Source organism: Ceratosolen solmsi, unplaced genomic scaffold, assembly GCF_000503995.2.
Source record: "Ceratosolen solmsi marchali unplaced genomic scaffold, CerSol_1.0 scaffold58, whole genome shotgun sequence".
In the NCBI taxonomy this organism is placed as follows: Eukaryota; Metazoa; Arthropoda; class Insecta; order Hymenoptera; family Agaonidae; genus Ceratosolen; species Ceratosolen solmsi.
This window is the reverse complement of record NW_011948447.1, coordinates 51,472-68,847: the sequence shown is the minus strand read 5'-3', so window position 1 is coordinate 68,847 and position 17,376 is coordinate 51,472. Positions and strand designations below refer to the sequence as shown.

The 17,376-nt window shown below is 24.4% G+C and overlaps 3 protein-coding genes across 4 annotated transcripts; 1 reads left to right on the top strand and 2 right to left on the bottom strand.

The window, feature by feature from the left end:
- Positions 1 to 644: 644 nt before the first annotated feature.
- Positions 645 to 11,800, top strand: Cka (Connector of kinase to AP-1). The gene is made up of 12 exons (XM_011504614.1): positions 645 to 1,536; positions 3,723 to 3,826; positions 5,505 to 5,681; positions 6,529 to 6,736; positions 7,921 to 8,082; positions 8,347 to 8,482; positions 8,555 to 8,676; positions 8,849 to 9,021; positions 9,158 to 9,495; positions 10,018 to 10,329; positions 10,580 to 10,914; positions 11,727 to 11,800. Exons 1-11 carry the CDS (start codon positions 1,084 to 1,086, stop codon positions 10,747 to 10,749), a joined length of 2,355 nt encoding a protein of 784 aa, XP_011502916.1. The 5' UTR covers positions 645 to 1,083; the 3' UTR covers positions 10,750 to 10,914; positions 11,727 to 11,800.
- On the bottom strand, positions 11,486 to 15,448 carry LOC105366244 (transducin beta like ebi). Of its 2 annotated transcripts, none has more exons than XM_011504615.1 (6): positions 14,982 to 15,446; positions 14,344 to 14,631; positions 13,141 to 13,487; positions 12,569 to 12,913; positions 11,952 to 12,320; positions 11,486 to 11,852 (listed from the first exon to the last, which is right to left on the bottom strand). In XM_011504615.1, the coding sequence occupies exons 1-6, from the start codon at positions 15,037 to 15,039 to the stop codon at positions 11,721 to 11,723; spliced, it is 1,539 nt and encodes a 512-aa protein (XP_011502917.1). In that variant the 5' UTR covers positions 15,040 to 15,446; the 3' UTR covers positions 11,486 to 11,720. The 2 variants fall into 2 exon arrangements, with proteins under 2 accessions (XP_011502917.1, XP_011502918.1); XM_011504616.1 differs by having other exon boundaries at positions 11,754 to 11,872; positions 14,982 to 15,448.
- Positions 15,449 to 15,998: 550 nt separating this feature from the next.
- Positions 15,999 to 17,007, bottom strand: LOC105366242 (Ribosomal protein S19a). Its single transcript, XM_011504613.1, has 3 exons — positions 16,907 to 17,007; positions 16,641 to 16,711; positions 15,999 to 16,411 (listed from the first exon to the last, which is right to left on the bottom strand). The coding sequence occupies exons 2-3, from the start codon at positions 16,709 to 16,711 to the stop codon at positions 16,018 to 16,020; spliced, it is 465 nt and encodes a 154-aa protein (XP_011502915.1). The 5' UTR covers positions 16,907 to 17,007; the 3' UTR covers positions 15,999 to 16,017.
- Positions 17,008 to 17,376: the final 369 nt, after the last annotated feature.

The following is a 17,376-nucleotide window of genomic DNA, read 5'->3' as shown; positions in this document are numbered from 1 at the left end:
ATGATACATTGAATGCAAAGCTACCACTAGAATGTATTAATAGGTGCTGTATATGACTTCTAAACAGTGACAGTCATGTTGCAGATACTGGTCGTATCTACCAAAGATTTTATATTCTCGTGAAAACATCTGGATTTTGCATGACTTTTATATAATTTGCTTATCTATTTAAGGCTTTGAAAATTACAAATCTTCTGAGTTTTAAAGAGTAAATTACAGACTTTGTGCAGTGACATGCAACTAAGATACACATTAACATAACACTGTTTTTCTCTATTTTCTTGCAAGCTAAAATCGGTAGTTTCCTTTTACTCCTACTGTGAGTCAGAGTAAAGTAAGTGGGTAAAAAGTAACAAGTATAATAATGTGATAGTATCGCGTATTTAAGTTAAGCACACGATAGTAATCATTAAATACACTAATGAAACAGTTGAAGAGACGCACGCTCGGTTCCGCACCTCTGATAGTAAACGTCCAATCACATATAAAGGCTAAATTGTCACGTGGTATGTGACGGTCTTCGGTCATCCTGTTGACCTCTTGCACCGTCTTGCTTTAAAGTACTTTCGTCATAATTTCGGATTGCACTTTCCCTCTCTTTCTATTAGTCAATCTGTCTCTCTTTTGGTATCTCTTTCTCTCTGTTTGAAGCATCAGTTATCGCTGCTGTACTTTTTATTGCGTGCTTTGTAATAGTATAACAGAAGAATTATGCTATACGTGCAGATAGAAAGAAAGAATCTTTGAATTATGCTCTAGTTACTTTCTATATTGCTCTGCATATGCAAATACGCATGTCTAGCTCTATTGATATATACCTATATCCTTGAGCACATACACACGCATATCGATTTGATAGCTCGCGGTCGATCGCGTATGTTTTGTGAGTTTGGTTCGAATAGCAGCGACAAGCAAGAGATACAAGAAAAAAGATTCTGTTTGCGTGTGTATATGTGCAGTGCGTGAAGAAGCGAACCAGCAGCAATAGCAGTAGGTGCTATTCGCTTAGGTGTTATCTTTTTTCTTCTTTCTTTTCGCATGTAAGAAGTGAAAAAAGTGTTGTAATGGCTGCCGTATCATGAAATGAAGGTACCCTGTAGCCAGTATTATACATCAACGATGGAGGAGAACTCCGGCTCGCCGTCATCATCGTCGCCGTCATCGTCATCGCCATCGTCGTCGTCCCCATCGCCGTCGTCTTCGTCGTCATCATCATCGTCATCGTCGTCATCTTCCACGTCGTCCATCTCTCAAAATCACAACGGTAGCAGCGGACAGCCCTTTGGTGGTGTCAACGTCTCAGTAGCAAACAATAAGCATCAACCTGGCGGTGGGGAGAACGATAGTAGTGGCGTCGGTGGTAACGGTAACGGCAACGGCAGCGGCAGCGGTCCAAGCGGCAGCGCCAACCAAGGCGACAATAAGGGTCAAAAGGTCCAGTATACTATGCCAGGTGTTTTACACTTTTTACAACATGAATGGGCAAGTTTTGAACTGGAGAGATCACAGTGGGAGCTTGATAGAGCAGAATTTCAGGTTTGTGTGTGAACTGCATTTTTAAATTACTAAATATTTGATATACTTTAACAACTTTTGTGAACAAGCTTAATTATTATTATCCACGAAAGATTAAGAAATGGGTTCTTGATGTGAAATTTGAATGAAAGTTTGATGAAACTCACTACAAAACAACAACTATGTAACTTATTATGTGAATAATAATTAAATGATAAAGCATTCAGTATTTATTCAAATATATCTTATTGATTGTTTCTAACCAACTTTAAAATAAATATATAAATTGACTCAATTAGTTAAACATTTTTCATTTTGCTTGAAAATGCAAAAGATAATATATTACTTTGCACAATTATATCCTTTTCTCTCTTTATTGATGATTTGGTTACAATTACATTTGTTATTAAATAATTTAGATTTCTAATTACATCAGTTGTATCAGAAGATTTTATATACGTTTTCGCAGTTTTTAACTCTTTATAAACATACTATGCATAAGTTACTAAAATATATATTATTCTTTGAAATATAATAATGTCAACAGAGCTTTAATTTGTATTTATATTATTTTTAACGAGAATAAGGAATAATGATTATAAACAACATATAATTGTGAATAAAATAGTATTATCAATAATATTATATAACAAACTCTTTTTAAATCAAAGTTACTAATACTTAAAATCATAGATTGTCTTTATAATATTATTACTTTGCATTTATATTATAGAAATGAAGAACTTTAATTAGTGTTATATATTTATTCTAGAGTTAATTATTTTTTCTTAAATATTTTATAAGTTTTTAACTTTATATTTAATTTATATATTTTGGCATAAACTTTTTTATAAATATTGGTCTAGAAAAAAAACATGATCAAACTTTGTTTTAAATTTTTACTATGATAAATTAAAAATTAACAAAACTGTTCTTGTTTTAATCTATTTTTCACTTTATATTCATCAATTTATAATATTGATGTTATTAATTTATAAATGCTTCAATTTAATTACTTATTCATAAAATTATTAATAAAAATCAACATACATTATTAATGTTTTGTGTGATTAGAAAACTCAACTAATTTTTAATACTATAGAATTACTACATAATTTTATCATATTTTATAAAATAAAATTAGTTATTTAGAAATTGGAAAAAGTATTAAAAAATTACATGTTTATAAACTTAAAATCATAATTAAATATGAATATCAATTGTATTAGAAAATAGATTAGGAATTATGCATTTTTTTTTTTAAGAGCTTGTTGATTAATATTTAAGAACCAGATTATTCTTCAATACAAATTTTTCATTTAAATATATCCAAAGTTTTTATATATTTTGTATTATGAACAAATGGATATTTATGTTATATGTTTATTTTATTTTTAATCTAATATCAAATAATTGAACCATATCTTATATTAATTATTTTGAAAATAGGACAAGTTATTAAAATCAATTTTTATCAAAACATGAAAAATTTTATTTTAAGAAGTAGATTTTATTTAAAACAACCCAGAGATAAGTGTAATATATCAATATTAAAGTTTATGAAATTACTACACATATGCACTTATGTTATTTTAAATATGTTTATTATTTTCAGAGAATTATTAATTATCATTTAATTTAAATAAATTTATTATTATTATTATTACTGCTTACAATAATCAATACAATCAACATCATTTTTTCCTATTACATTAAAAAATTATTTTTAATTTTTCAAATGATGGTGTAATAAACAAAAATTAACGCAATTAATATATTTAATAAATAGATACTTTTATTAGACCTAAGGGAAAGGTAACAATAAATTCAATATAAAAATATTTAAAAAATCAATTTTAATTGTTCTCCTAAATCAAAAAATTTACTACAAAAATTACTATAAATAACTTAATTACCTATAATATTGTGCACATCCTTAAATTATAAATAATTATACTTTAATAGAGATGTTTATCTTTCCATTAAAGTTTCACGATTATATTCAGATCATTAAATTATGTCTACGTCGTATTGTGATTCGATATTGTTGTCCATTGTGTTAATTCGCGTTCCATCTAATTTATTTTCATAATTTTACACGCTCTTGCATTTTTTAAAATCGATTCTTTTTAAATTAAAAAGTTTACGATGACAAATTGTGAAGCACTCTTTGATTATATAACCATCTTATTTCTTTTTTTTTACAGGCAAGAATAGCTTTTTTACAAGGAGAAAGGATGGGACAGGAGAACTTAAAAACTGATCTTGTACGACGTATTAAAATGTTGGAATATGCATTAAAAGAAGAAAGGTAATATACAATATTGTTTAATTTGTGTACACTTCCTGAATTTTTACTTCTGGTTCTTTATGATTAGTTTTATTCCCAAGAAATCCAAAATGAAATCGAATATTCAATTAACAGTTTCTATATTTTACTCAATTTTAATTAAACTTCGAGTATATAATAAGATTAAATAAATAAACTAAATGGTAAAAACGTACTTGTATGTGTCTATGTTTGTGACACTTACATTGTTATAATAAAAAAATTATTATACAAAACGATTATTATGTAAGAAGTAAAAGTAATCAGTACAAATTTCTTATTATGATAATATATGTATTATAAAGCCTTCCAAATCAATATCAAATAAAATTATACAAAAAAAATGATTGTTTAATTATATGAATACAATATAAACAATTTGAAATAACTATCATCAAAAATATTTTAAACATAAAACATAATGTTTATTATATTCTTTATAACGTAATATAATGAACTATATAATATTGTTTTACTCTAATCAACTTATGCATTCAAAATATATATATTTACACCAAAAATACTAGTTTTTATAAATTTTAATAGTTTTTTTTTCATTTTTATATTAATTAAAATTTTTTTATTTATAATTATATTCTGTCTTTACTATATTACTAATTCTTGTACGTTATTAAAGGCAAATATACGATTTTAGATATATATATATATATATTTGATCTCCATTTCCTTTCATTACTGAAAATAATGCCAATAATTTATCATGCCATTTAGTTAAATTTAAATGTATATAACAATAAGTAAAAATATCTGTTTTGATTTATTTAAATATTTTACATTATGAAAATGAATATACATATTTTATTAATAAAATGATTACATTATTTACTAAAACATTTTTTAAAAACCGACCAAATATATTGTCTAGTGTTTATTTAAATAATTGTACTTTATTTTCGAATTTTTATTATGGTATTGATTATATTGTAAATTACAAAATTAACAGAATATGTTATGCAACATACATATAAAAAATATTACCTAATTTTATTAGGAACTTAACGTTTATAACTCTATCATTAGAATAAGTTTCAATACTCAAAGAATATTTTATAAATAGTATAAGTATAGTACAAAAATACAGTACAAAAATATTTATAAACAAATAGCAAATTTTTTTTATGTATTAGTAGAATATATTATAGATCATCAAAATAGGTTTAAATTACTTTGCTTACATGAATTTATATATCATTAAGTATCGAAATCGTTATGAAATTACAAAAATTCTTTAAACGAAAGAAAATAATATAAATTTTTTTGTCAAAAGATGCATCAACATCAACATCGCCTGTGCTTTATTTAATTATAAATTGTCTTTAAAAAATTATAATATTTATTAACTATTATATTTCAAAATATAAATTTGCTTTCACAGTATTTTAAAAGAGAAATTTGTGTTCACAAATTTTGAATTAGAAAAATATGTTATAGTGTTTAATTTTTTAAAGTATTTTTTTCAATTATTAAATTTTTGTAACATATTATTCAATTATTTGTATTATTTTGTTATTTTTGTTAAGTAGAATATAATATACGTATGTTATTTAATTATTACCGCAAGAAAACAAGTTTAAATAGAGTATTATAGATTTTTGCAGTTTGAATTGTAATTACAAATTTTAACTAAATCTGTTTTTAGGGCGAAATATCACAAACTAAAATACGGGATGGATTTAGTTATACAAGAAGAGAGCAAGCCAGCTTATGAGGAGAGTAGTACTTGTATGGAAACTGATGGAGTTGGCGGAGATGATGAGCCCCAATACACATTAAACAGTAACAATACTTGGAGAAAAAGTCGTAAACTTTTAAGAGAGTAAGTCATATACATATACAAAAATATTTTAATCGATCTTCAATTTAGAAACTTATATTTATATTTCAATTTTTTATGAAAAATATCGAAATACTATAATATAAGTACATGCTTTTTAATATTTTATAAGTTTATTATTAATTATTCAAAGAACATTTGAATAGTATTTCATGTAAAGATTTCTAATATAAAAGTGCCTATTTATTTATGATAATGAAAAATAGAATTAATTAGTCTCTTATTTTCAGTATTTACAGATATGTATTAATAGTTTTAGAAAATCATAAAATTTTTAAATATTTAAAACATTTTTTTATGAAAATTTAATATTAAATTTACTGTCTTTATTTACACATATTTATATAAGAATTATAAATTAAAATTTAATTTAAAATAGTGAAAATAGTTTAATAAATCAATTTAAATACATGTACTTGATTTTATTGTTTTTTAAAAATATTCTACGTCAATATCTTCTAAATTGTATTTTTCAAATATTACAATTATTTAATAATTTGTATGTTTTATTATTGCATTTATTTTTAAATGTAAAAAAAAATGTTACTTTTAAATGAATTTTTTATTTATCAATATTTTTAACTGTATTAAATTTATCAAATATTTTTTGAATTAAGAAAAAATATTTTATAAAATATTTATTTAAGGCAATATTAACAATCTTACTACTCCGCTAAAATCAAATGAGCCATAGAGATATAAATATTTATCAAATGATTATTTAATTATTTTTTATACATATAACCTAGTTTACATTTAAAATGTACTCTTTTTCTATTAAATATTAAGCATTCAAAATGCTAAAATTTATTTTCATAATTTTTTGAAGGTATTTACAAGAAATAGGTTATACTGATACAATAATAGATGTACGATCAAATAGGGTACGGTTTCTTCTCGGATTAAGTAATAATACAGATTCAGAAGATATTAATACTTCAGCCCTAAATGGAAATAAATCTATAAACAAATGTGCTAGTGAATATAAAACTAAAAAGAAGTTTAAGAATTCAGCACTTTGGGATGAAGGATATAAGGTATGCGACTTAAAGATTTTTAATGCTCATGCGTGAAAACAATATTTTAGCCCAAGGAAATATTTATGTCAGTACAATAAAAGCTGATATAAAACAAATAATATTAAATGATTTATATAATTTCTATTATAAAAGATATTATGTAAAATATAAAATCAACCAGATATCTTTTTACTTTATAAGTATTAACATAATTATACATTATTGTTAGTTTATTGGCTAATTTTTTTATTACTTTATCGTTTTAATAGTTGGTATATGAATTTGACGTTTTGATTGTAAATCTTTATAATTTACTTACTATTTATAATACTTAACAAAAATTGTATAGCGATTATTATTGAAAAATATATGCATAGTATACATCATTAATATGTGTCATTTATCTCAATCTCATCATTAATACCAATTTATGCATAGTATACATTATTAACAATTAAAAAGTGTTTAATTTAAAGTATCGCATTGTGTGAATATAAAACTTTTGGAATTAAAGACTAATAAATAAGTGTACAATTTTAAATGTATAGAATAAGATAAACTGTTAATAAGAGTTGGAATTTAAATTGATGGTTTTTAAAAAATTTTAATATAACAGTATTTTCTAATGTACTTAAATCATGTACTTGAATATTTAGCTATAAATTAAAAGTAGAAACTTCGAATTATGATTTGACATTACTTGAGTGTAAACAAACTATATTCATAACAAACTATTTAATTTCTCTAAATTTTATGTAAAATTCAATAGTTTTTTCTTTATTATAATGTCTTGTATAAAATACTACATGCAATGATTTTAGGGTTTATTAAAATTTAGTGGTAGAATTTTTTAAAACTTTTATAGATGCAATTGGTATTATTTATAGAAATTTTCTCTGTAAGCAAAAAATATTATACACTAAAATGAAACAGTATTTATTACTTATTGTACTTAGTATAATAATAATTATTATAACAACAACCAAAACATTTACCATTTATTATCATGACAACTCTTATAATTGTATAAATTGTATGAAGAGAAAAAATTTTGATTTAAAATCAAATAAGTTATATAATATATTCTTATATTAAAAGCAACATGAAATTTTTAAAATAACCAATATTTTATTTGATTTTTTATCTTATCCAAATATAATAAATTAGTTTAAATAAAGTAGATTGTATTTTTTTAAAAACAGCAACAACCATCATCTATCGCCGAAGCTATGATTAGAGATACAGAAGGTGCTGTTATGGTAAATTTTGAATTTCTTGATCATACAGATATTGATATGGAAGAAGAAGAAAATGAAGGCGATGAAGAAATTTACGATTCAAACACGGATTCAAAACAAAATAAAGTATGATTTCATAAAATATTTTTAAGGTTTAAAATAAGAATTATCTTTATAAATTATTTAATAAGTATTTAAAATATTTAACTACATTAATGGATATTCTTATTAATATATTATAATTTATTTTATTAATTCATAAATTGAATATTAAAGTTGATATTATATTTGAATAATTTACTAAAGTATAATTTAAATGATTTTTCTATTAAAAAAATGATGAATTTTACCTTTTTCAATTGCTCTGTTAGTTATTTGCACTTTTTTCAGACATCTATATTATTAGGTGAAGATGTAGATGCAGAAGCAGAAAAAGTTTTAAATGAACTAAATCTTATAACAGAACATGAAGAATCTATAATTAACGTAGGCATAGAAGAAAATAGAAACTTCTCAAATGAATGGAGTAAGTTTATTGTTAAGATCTTTCGTAACTGTGTGTTATGATAGTAGTTGTAAATAAATATTATATATTAAGATCCAGTACATAGAGGATTGGATTCAGATCCAAGACGTTCTTGTGATGAAGGTGGATCATCTTTAGGACTGGGTGAATTAGCACAATTGACTGTAACCAACGATATTGAATCATCATTTAATGCAAGTTGAAATAATTTACTTATTAATATGATTAATAAATTATAATTCTGATCACTTACATTAATATTATGGTAAAATTAAGTAATAAATTCGAATTAATCCTGTTTTACTTATTATATTAATTTTTAATAATAAAACTAATATATTTAGCATGATTAAATCTTCGTTATAGATGCCAACAAATCATGATGTTAGAAAATCTTGGAATGCTAAATATACACTTCGATCACATTTTGATAGTGTTAGAGCCCTTGTCTTCCATCCAGTTGAGTCTGTTCTAATAACTGCAAGTGATGATCATACACTGAAATTGTGGAATCTTCAAAAAACTGTTTCTGCAAAAAAGTATGTAGCATAAATTTAATTTCTATTTGTTTTTTAAAGTTATATTTTATAAAATTATTAATAAAGCAAGGTATTTTTTTATAAAATTGAAATGAAAATTAACAGTAATTTAAAAATATTTTTCATTTTATTTTAGGTCAGCGTCATTGGATGTTGAGCCTTTATATACGTTTAGGTCGCATACAGGTCCGGTTTTATGTTTAGCAATGGATAATACAGGAAATCAATGTTTTAGTGGTGGACTAGATAGTAAAATTCATTGTTGGACGCTTCCATCGGCTAACATAGATCCTTATGATTCATATGATTCTAGTCTGCTTAATCAAACGTTTATTGGACACACAGATGCAGTTTGGGGCTTAAGTATGTGTCATCCTCGTTCACAATTATTATCTGTCAGTGCAGATGAGACTGTTAAACTTTGGAGTCCCCTGAGTAAAGTACCACTTCTTAAAACTTATACATCTGAAGAAGGTATGACTATTTTTTTTAAATTCTATGCTCATTTTTAGTAATTTTTTTTTATTTACATGAGCAATTGCTAAATATATTGTACTAATTTTATGAAATTAATGGATTATCTATAGATATTTTATAATTCATTAGTAAAATCGTTTGGTTCAACAAAAAACTTGAAGAATATATTTTAATTTATTTGAATTGTCATAGTTTAACGTAGTAGAGATATTCCAATTTCTACTACGTTTCTGACATGAAGATAACTCTAATAAATAAATAGGTATTAAAAGCTCAATTCGATTTAGTAACCAAAAATATTGTTCACTTTTTTAAAAAATTGTTTTTCAATTTTCTTAATTTTATATAACAGAATAAAGCAAAATATAGTATAAAATATTAAATTCGATACAATTGTTACATAATAAATTGTAATTTTTAAATTAAAATATTTTTTAAAACTGATATTACTTGTATATTTTTTTAGTAAATTTATAATTATTTATAGATCATTACATTTTTTATTTTGTTTTATTGTAGACAAAAGACCCACATCAGTTGATTTTATACGGGATGAACTACATAAGTTGGTTGTTGCATATGAAAAGGCATGTGTAATTTTTGATATTGAGACTGGCTCAATTGTATCTAGAATAGAAGGTGAAGAGACAAAAGGGATTAATCGGCTTATAGCTCATCCTATATTACCGTGGATTGTAGCAGCTAACGAAGATCGTCATATTCGCTTTTATGATCATCGTACAGCTACCCTTGCACATTCTATAATGGCGCATTTGGACGCTGTTACCAGTCTTGCTGTAGATCCTAATGGTCTTTATCTTCTTTCTGGAAGTAAGTACATGATACATTGATTATTCTATTAAAAATATTAAAATTATTTTATTTTTTGACTTAGTATAAAAATGTACTCTTCATATTTCATATATAAATTTAATTTATAATAAACGTAGGTTTATTACTATTTTTAATAAAATCAGTTAATTTTTAAATTTGAATCACAATTAAAATTTATTATTATTCTTTGTAAAATTGTTATATTTTTAATATTTGTAGTGTAGTTTATATATAATATATTTTTCAGGTCATGATTGTAGTATACGGTTATGGAACATGGATAATAAGACTTGTGTTCAGGAAATAACAGTACACCGTAAAAAGTTTGATGAATGTATTTTAGATGTAGCATTTCATCCTTCGCAGCCATTTATTGCAAGTGCAGGTGCCGATGCTCTCGCCAAAGTATTCGTGTGAATACCATAATCAGATTGCCCGGTCTGAGTTATTTAATGGTTTTTGTACTCATATTTTTTGTAGATTTACGTGTACACATTACACTTCCAAATCCCATTTAAATTAAGATATTAATAGAAGTAATTTTAGAAATACCTGATTCAATGTTTCAACACAAAAAATAAGGTACGATTATTGTATAATTTTCGAAATTAAAGATATTTCAAGTTAAACCTTTTTTATTAATATAAAAGTATTATATCGATAGACATTTTATGTGAATTAAATTTGCACATTATACATATTTGCTATCTTTATATAACAACCTTAACAATGACTTATTATTCTTTTCTTTTATAGTTTGAGCATATATTATGATTAAGTTTTAAATTATTTTATAAGCTAAAGTATCAATTTTGATTGTGAATTTATAAATTAATATTCTTATTTTTATATTTTCATTCAATGTTCTTGTTATTTATTGACCATTGAGAAGTTCTAGATGTGTTTTCTAACGATTCTGCAGAAATATGAAAAAGGCATTTATAATATTAAAAACTAAAGTTAATTATCTGTTAATTTTATTAAAAATTTTAATTTCTATCCAGAAATAATATTCATATATGATATATAATAATGCTTTATTTTAAAATTAAAACAACACATTTTATAGACTTATTACTTTTTGATATTTTCTAATCTGTAGCAAATACAAAATATAATTAATTTACATAAATTCGTTTAATGTACAATTAAAATTTTTTATCATATCTGACGTACTACATTTCGTTATTTTTTAACTGCCTCTAAAAGAATGTGATAACGTTAAATTGCATAAGATAATAAATGAAAGGCATTAAATGAATATAAAAAGGTGTATGCTAAAATTTGATATATCGCAGTTATGATATTGTATAAATAACTACCAAAAAGTAAATTAGACACCGTAATGTATATGCAGGTAATTTCAAAATTTAATTTTTTGTTATTAATCATAGTTTGCGTAGATCGAGGACGAATACACTGCCATCAGAGGCTGAAGCTCCAACTTTATCACCCCTACTGTTCCAGCATACTTCAAAAATACCCCCGGTCCCTCTGTAGCTATGCACTAGTTGACCACTCTATAGAAATCAAATAAATACTATGAATATATAGAACAAAAATTAATTTGTTAACTACACAATTTAAACTTATTTTTAAAATTAGTTCTGTATACTTACTTGAGTGGACCATATGTGAACAAATTTATCAAAACTTCCACTAGCCAAGAATTTACCATCAGGACTAAAAGCTACACTATATACTGGTTCAGTATGCTTAGTTAGAGTATATATGCAGGCACCTCGATCAATGTCCCAAAGTCTTACAGTTGAATCAAAGGATGCACTAACCAAAGTCAAATTCATGTTAGGATTTTGTGTACCTGGTCCGGTAGGAGACCATTTTATAGTGTAAATTTCTTTACTATGTGCTTGAAGGTCATGTAAACAAGTATCTTGTTTCATTGACCATATTTTTAGGGTCATATCATCAGAACAACTGGCTAGTAAATTTCCTTGAGGATCCCATTTAATAGCATTCACTTCATTCTACAAATAAATTATTTTTCTTTAAGATTTTATTTTATTTTAAGAAATCAAATTTTTTGTATTTTTGATTTAAAAATTAAATTTCATTTAAAACTTATTACAAAGTTAAATTAATAATTAAGGCATTATTTAACTCGTTTTATCAAAGCCAACAAAAGAAATATTTTGTTTTCTTGCATTATAGTTCGTTATAATTGTACTGTACATTAAAATATATTAATGAATAACAAAATATATTATTAATTTACCGTATGTCCTTGGAAGCTTTTAATTGGTTTATCCACATGAAGTTTACAAACATGAATACATTGATCAGTGGAGCAACTGGCGAAAGATGTATTTGTCTGCCAGTCAACATCTAGAGCAGGTGCAGAGTGAAAACTGAATTGCTGTGTACATTGTCCACTTGCTGCATCCCATATAATTGTGGTTTTATCAACTCCAGCACTAAGAATGTAGTTACCCCGTTTATTCCATTTTAATGCAAAAATAGGTCCTTTATGCTGTCCTAATGTCGATGCCAATCTACCATCAGTTGTCCATATACGAGCATAACCATCATAACTACCAGTTGCTAATAAGGTTCCATCACACTAAAATAGTTTCTCTTTTTAAATTTTTTGGTTTATTATATATTTTAAAATTTACTTTAAAAATTATTACATTTGCAATTACTTTTTTGCATTTGATCAACTATGATTAATTATAAATTTAAGTATATCTTATTTCAAATTAATTTAGTATATTAATATATAATTAAAAGATTTTTATCAAAGATAAAATTATATATCATGATTATTATATGTATTTTATGACATACGTTCCAATCAAGCGAAGTTACATCCTTATTACTTGGAACTTCTGTACCGCCTCTTTGGATACAATGTCTTAAGACTAGTTGATTAGGAGATTGTGAATTATCAGACATATCCCATATACGAGCTGTACTGTCACCAGATCCAGATGCCAGTAGGTCTGTTGTGGGATTCCAAGCACAAATGAATACCTCTGATTCATGACCACATAATTTGGTTGCTTTGCTTGCTGGTATTTTTACTGAAGTGGCATTAGGTCCACTACCTTGTCCCTGTTGTTGATCGTCGACTTCCATTTCAACCCTATCCCCTCCTTTATCGTTTGTACCTACTCCTTCATTAGAAGTGACAACTATAGAAAATAATCAAAATATAAGTTAAATAAAATTATTAATATACATTTTTTAATGTACATTCAATAAAATCAAAAATGTTTATTAAGAAAGATCGAAAGTTTAGAAACAAAAGCATAATACATGCATTATTATAATAAAGTATCATTATATGCATAAATAATAAAAAAATTGAAAATTTTAGTTATTTATTTTTGAAAAATAATATATTATATACAGATATTTAATTTTAAGTTAACGTAAATAGGGATTATTTATTAATTTTCATCCATGTTTAATATATATTATTTTAGTTAATATTGTAGTAATATTTTATTATATTGTAATCTTATTGTAATATTTTATTTATTTTATTTATACAAATTACTAAATAGAATAAATACAGTAAATTGTAAGTAATTTATTTATTATAATTGAATTATTTTCATTTACATTATAAAAATAAAACAAAATATTCTGAAACGAACGAATATAGAAATAATTTTATAAATATAGTATTCAAAATAAATAAAATAAAATATATACAGAAATTGAAATCATCTTTAATTTTATTATATTACTATTATTTCCACAATATGTTCCATATATGTTTGTTTTAAATCTATAAATATTCTGTATAAATTTTTCAAAATTTTTTTATTTCAACAATTATTTTAAATAACCACAAAAAATGTTAATAAAATCTATAAAAAATTTTGAAAATATTAAATATTTTAATAGATTCAAACATTAATTTTCTCTACCTGGTGTAATAGGAGGTTTATAACCATTGAGCATTTTATAAACCAGGGTGTTCCAGGTATAATAAAACTACAAATTTAATTTATATATATTTGAATTTTATCAAATTATTACCTTCTTCTCCATTTGTATCTTGAATTTCAGTTTTAATTTGCTGCTTTTGTTGATTTTGTTGATTTTGCCTTGATGCAACAACATCTGGCATAACAGCATCAATTAAAGATAATGACTCTACCATTCGCTGTTCAGTTCCATCTTCTCCTATTGAAATTTCAGCTTCAGTATATTGTAAGCCTTTTTGAAGAATACAAAGAAGTGCAGCTGGAGGCACTAAGGCACCATTAATATTACTTTGAGATATATGTGATTCTATACCAAATGTATATGCAGAATGTTGAAATCCTGTTAAAAAAATCATGGGTAAAATTTTTGCACAAGATGAACAACTCTTAAAATTTTTGTTTGCAATTTCTAAGTTCTATATTTATATAGACATTTTTATAAACATTAAAATAGTTTCGTAAGAGTAGAGAATGAATATCAATTTAATAAATCATTAATTTATGAGCTTCAAAATAAAATTTGACTCAGAAAATTGTTAAGATTATTAAAAAATATTATCAAATAGCAACAAGTAATCACAACAAACAGTTACAAAATAAAAAATTAAATACTAAAATTTTACTAATAATAAACTTAAATATTTTGTCAAAACAATCGCGTTTTTTAAGGTTAGAAAAAGTCAAGAGTACCTGATTCCTGAAGGTATCTGTAAACAAGGAAATTCACTTCGTCACTGGAGAAGCTCATCGTTCCTGTTTGTGGTTTACCACTTTCCTGTTACAACATTATTACATTCCAACAACAGTAATTGTTTGTTGCCGTCGGGCAACCCCGAACCTCTGCAAATCACGCACGCACTCTTCGGTGGACCGAATAATTACCAAAACCGTGCGCGTAGTACAGTAAAAAAGCATCATCCACGGTTGCAACTACAAGAGAAAATTTATCTTGTGCAGGCTGCCGTTATGATATGTTGTAAACCGTTGGAACAGTTTATATTCATGTTCTTATTCATCAATTCTTAATTATTTCCATTTTGTACTATGGTGTCAAAATAATATTCAAGTACGGTTAATCCGTATGCGTATGTTTATCTCTTATATGCCAATTTTTTAATTTGATAGATTTTTTAATATATTATGGAATTAGAATATTTTTATTTAAAATCCCTCTATAGTCATTTGGATAAATTTTCGAAAAATATTGCTTATGTCCAAATGTGGGTAAATATATGCATGATGCAGTCGCACGCACGCCTTTATACTAAATATGCATCATGTCTCATGTTGATATAAAGTTCTTTAAATTTGTTAAAAAATTTTTTTTTAAATAAATAGCTATGAAATATTTATTGTTTTGAAATTTTTACGAATCATGAACTACTTACATTTAAAAGTTTTACTAAATAAGCAATTGTAAAAACTATATTAAATACTATATTTTATAATTAATAGATATTTATATCAGATACATCAGTTATATTATATATAATTAAAATAATAATAGACCCAAGTATATGCTAAAAATGAATAGGCATAATTTTATTTAATCATTATCTTTCATTTTTAAATCTATTTTTTAAATAATATTTAAAAAAAACTAGTTTTACATTTTAACTTATATAAATCATACATAATAAAAATAAAATGATGAAATGTAAATAATAGAATTATTATTTTCAAATGATTTATTGTTGTAATTTATTGTTATAATCAAAATAACATTTTACAATGCAAGAGTTTCTTGTAATTTTAGTTGTTTTTTGCTTTTTGCTTTAACTTGTGCAGCAATACGATCAAGATCTCTACGTCCCTGACTTGTTAATTTACGTGAGCCAACTGGTGTTTTTTCAATAAGTTTAAGCTGTTCTAGGCTTTGAAGAGCCTTACGTGCAACACCTCCAGCTGACCGACAGAAATGACTCGGGTGTGTTCCATTACGTTTACGGCCACCAAAAATTTTTGTTACTGCACCCACTCCAATAGGACTACGAATATAGATATGACGTACAAGAGATGCACATCTAACATAATACCAATCTGGATCATAAGGAGCCAGTTCCTTAAATCTGGCAGATTTAACAATATCAACCCATTCAGGTACACGCATTTTACCAGTCCTAAAAATGTATAGTTTATGTTTTATAATTTACATATATAATTAATTGTTTTAGTAGTGGTAATAATTTAATAATTATCCAATTAAAACACTAATCAATTTTATTGAATAATAAAAACGAATTAAAATGAAATAAAAAATATTGATAAATACTGTATAACAAAGAAACAATTTGTTACAGTTGTAATATTTGATGAAACTAAATTTGTGATGGAAGTAAAAAAACTTACTTTTTTAAAAAAGCAGCGAATGCTTTGACAAATTTGTGTTGGTCTACATCTTTTAATGTAACAGATGGCATCTAAAAAACATTGTCATTAATAAATAAATAATAAATATACAAAAAGTTTAAATAAATTTAAAAAAGCCACGTGAGTAATTACAGCACAAAAGTGCTACTACTGAAAACGAACATTTTTTAATTATTAAAGTAAAAGATTTGAGGTATTATATGTAAAATATGTTTAATATTTTATATATTTAAGTAAAAAATTACTTTTAATAGAGAATTTAGTTAACAATACGTTCTTTATTAATGAATAGTCGTAAAAGGCTATTTCTATTAACTTGAAAGGTTAAAAAGTAAGTAACGATATTCACACAGGAAATGCTACGACGATATCTCGCATTCAATTAAAAAATTAAATTTTGTTTAATAAAAAGAATTTTTTAAATTAATCTTAATATAAATGTTTAACAAATATAAAAAAATGATTTTAATCGTCAACACTTTAAAGAATTTATTTTTTAATCTCTTTGTAATATATATTTAAATATAAATTTATAATGATAAACGAATAAAAATTTTACTAGGGTATTTTCTTTTAATTTTAATTGTAATAAAATATCTAATAAGGAGGTATTGTTAAATTATTAAAAATTTTCTTTTATTATTAATAAAATAAACACAATATTATTTTAAGAGCTTTAATTAATTAATTATCTATTTTTTAATTTTTACTTTTT

Bases quoted from the DNA above. Each gene is read 5' to 3' on its own strand.
- Cka (XM_011504614.1), top strand. From the start codon at position 1,084: ATGAAGGTACCCTGTAGCCAGTATTATACATCAACGATGGAGGAGAAC. The intron at 6,737-7,920 runs GTATGCGACTTA...TTTTAAAAACAG, and splicing joins TTTGGGATGAAGGATATAAG to CAACAACCATCATCTATCGC. The intron at 9,022-9,157 runs GTATGTAGCATA...ATTTTATTTTAG, and splicing joins AAAACTGTTTCTGCAAAAAA to GTCAGCGTCATTGGATGTTG.
- LOC105366244 (XM_011504615.1), bottom strand. From the start codon at position 15,039: ATGAGCTTCTCCAGTGACGAAGTGAATTTCCTTGTTTACAGATACCTT. The intron at 14,632-14,981 runs GTACTCTTGACT...TTTTTTTAACAG, and splicing joins CAGATACCTTCAGGAATCAG to GATTTCAACATTCTGCATAT. The intron at 12,321-12,568 runs GTAAATTAATAA...ATTTATTTGTAG, and splicing joins AAAGCTTCCAAGGACATACG to AATGAAGTGAATGCTATTAA.
- LOC105366242 (XM_011504613.1), bottom strand. From the start codon at position 16,711: ATGCCATCTGTTACATTAAAAGATGTAGACCAACACAAATTTGTCAAA. The intron at 16,412-16,640 runs GTAAGTTTTTTT...ATACATTTTTAG, and splicing joins TTCGCTGCTTTTTTAAAAAA to GACTGGTAAAATGCGTGTAC.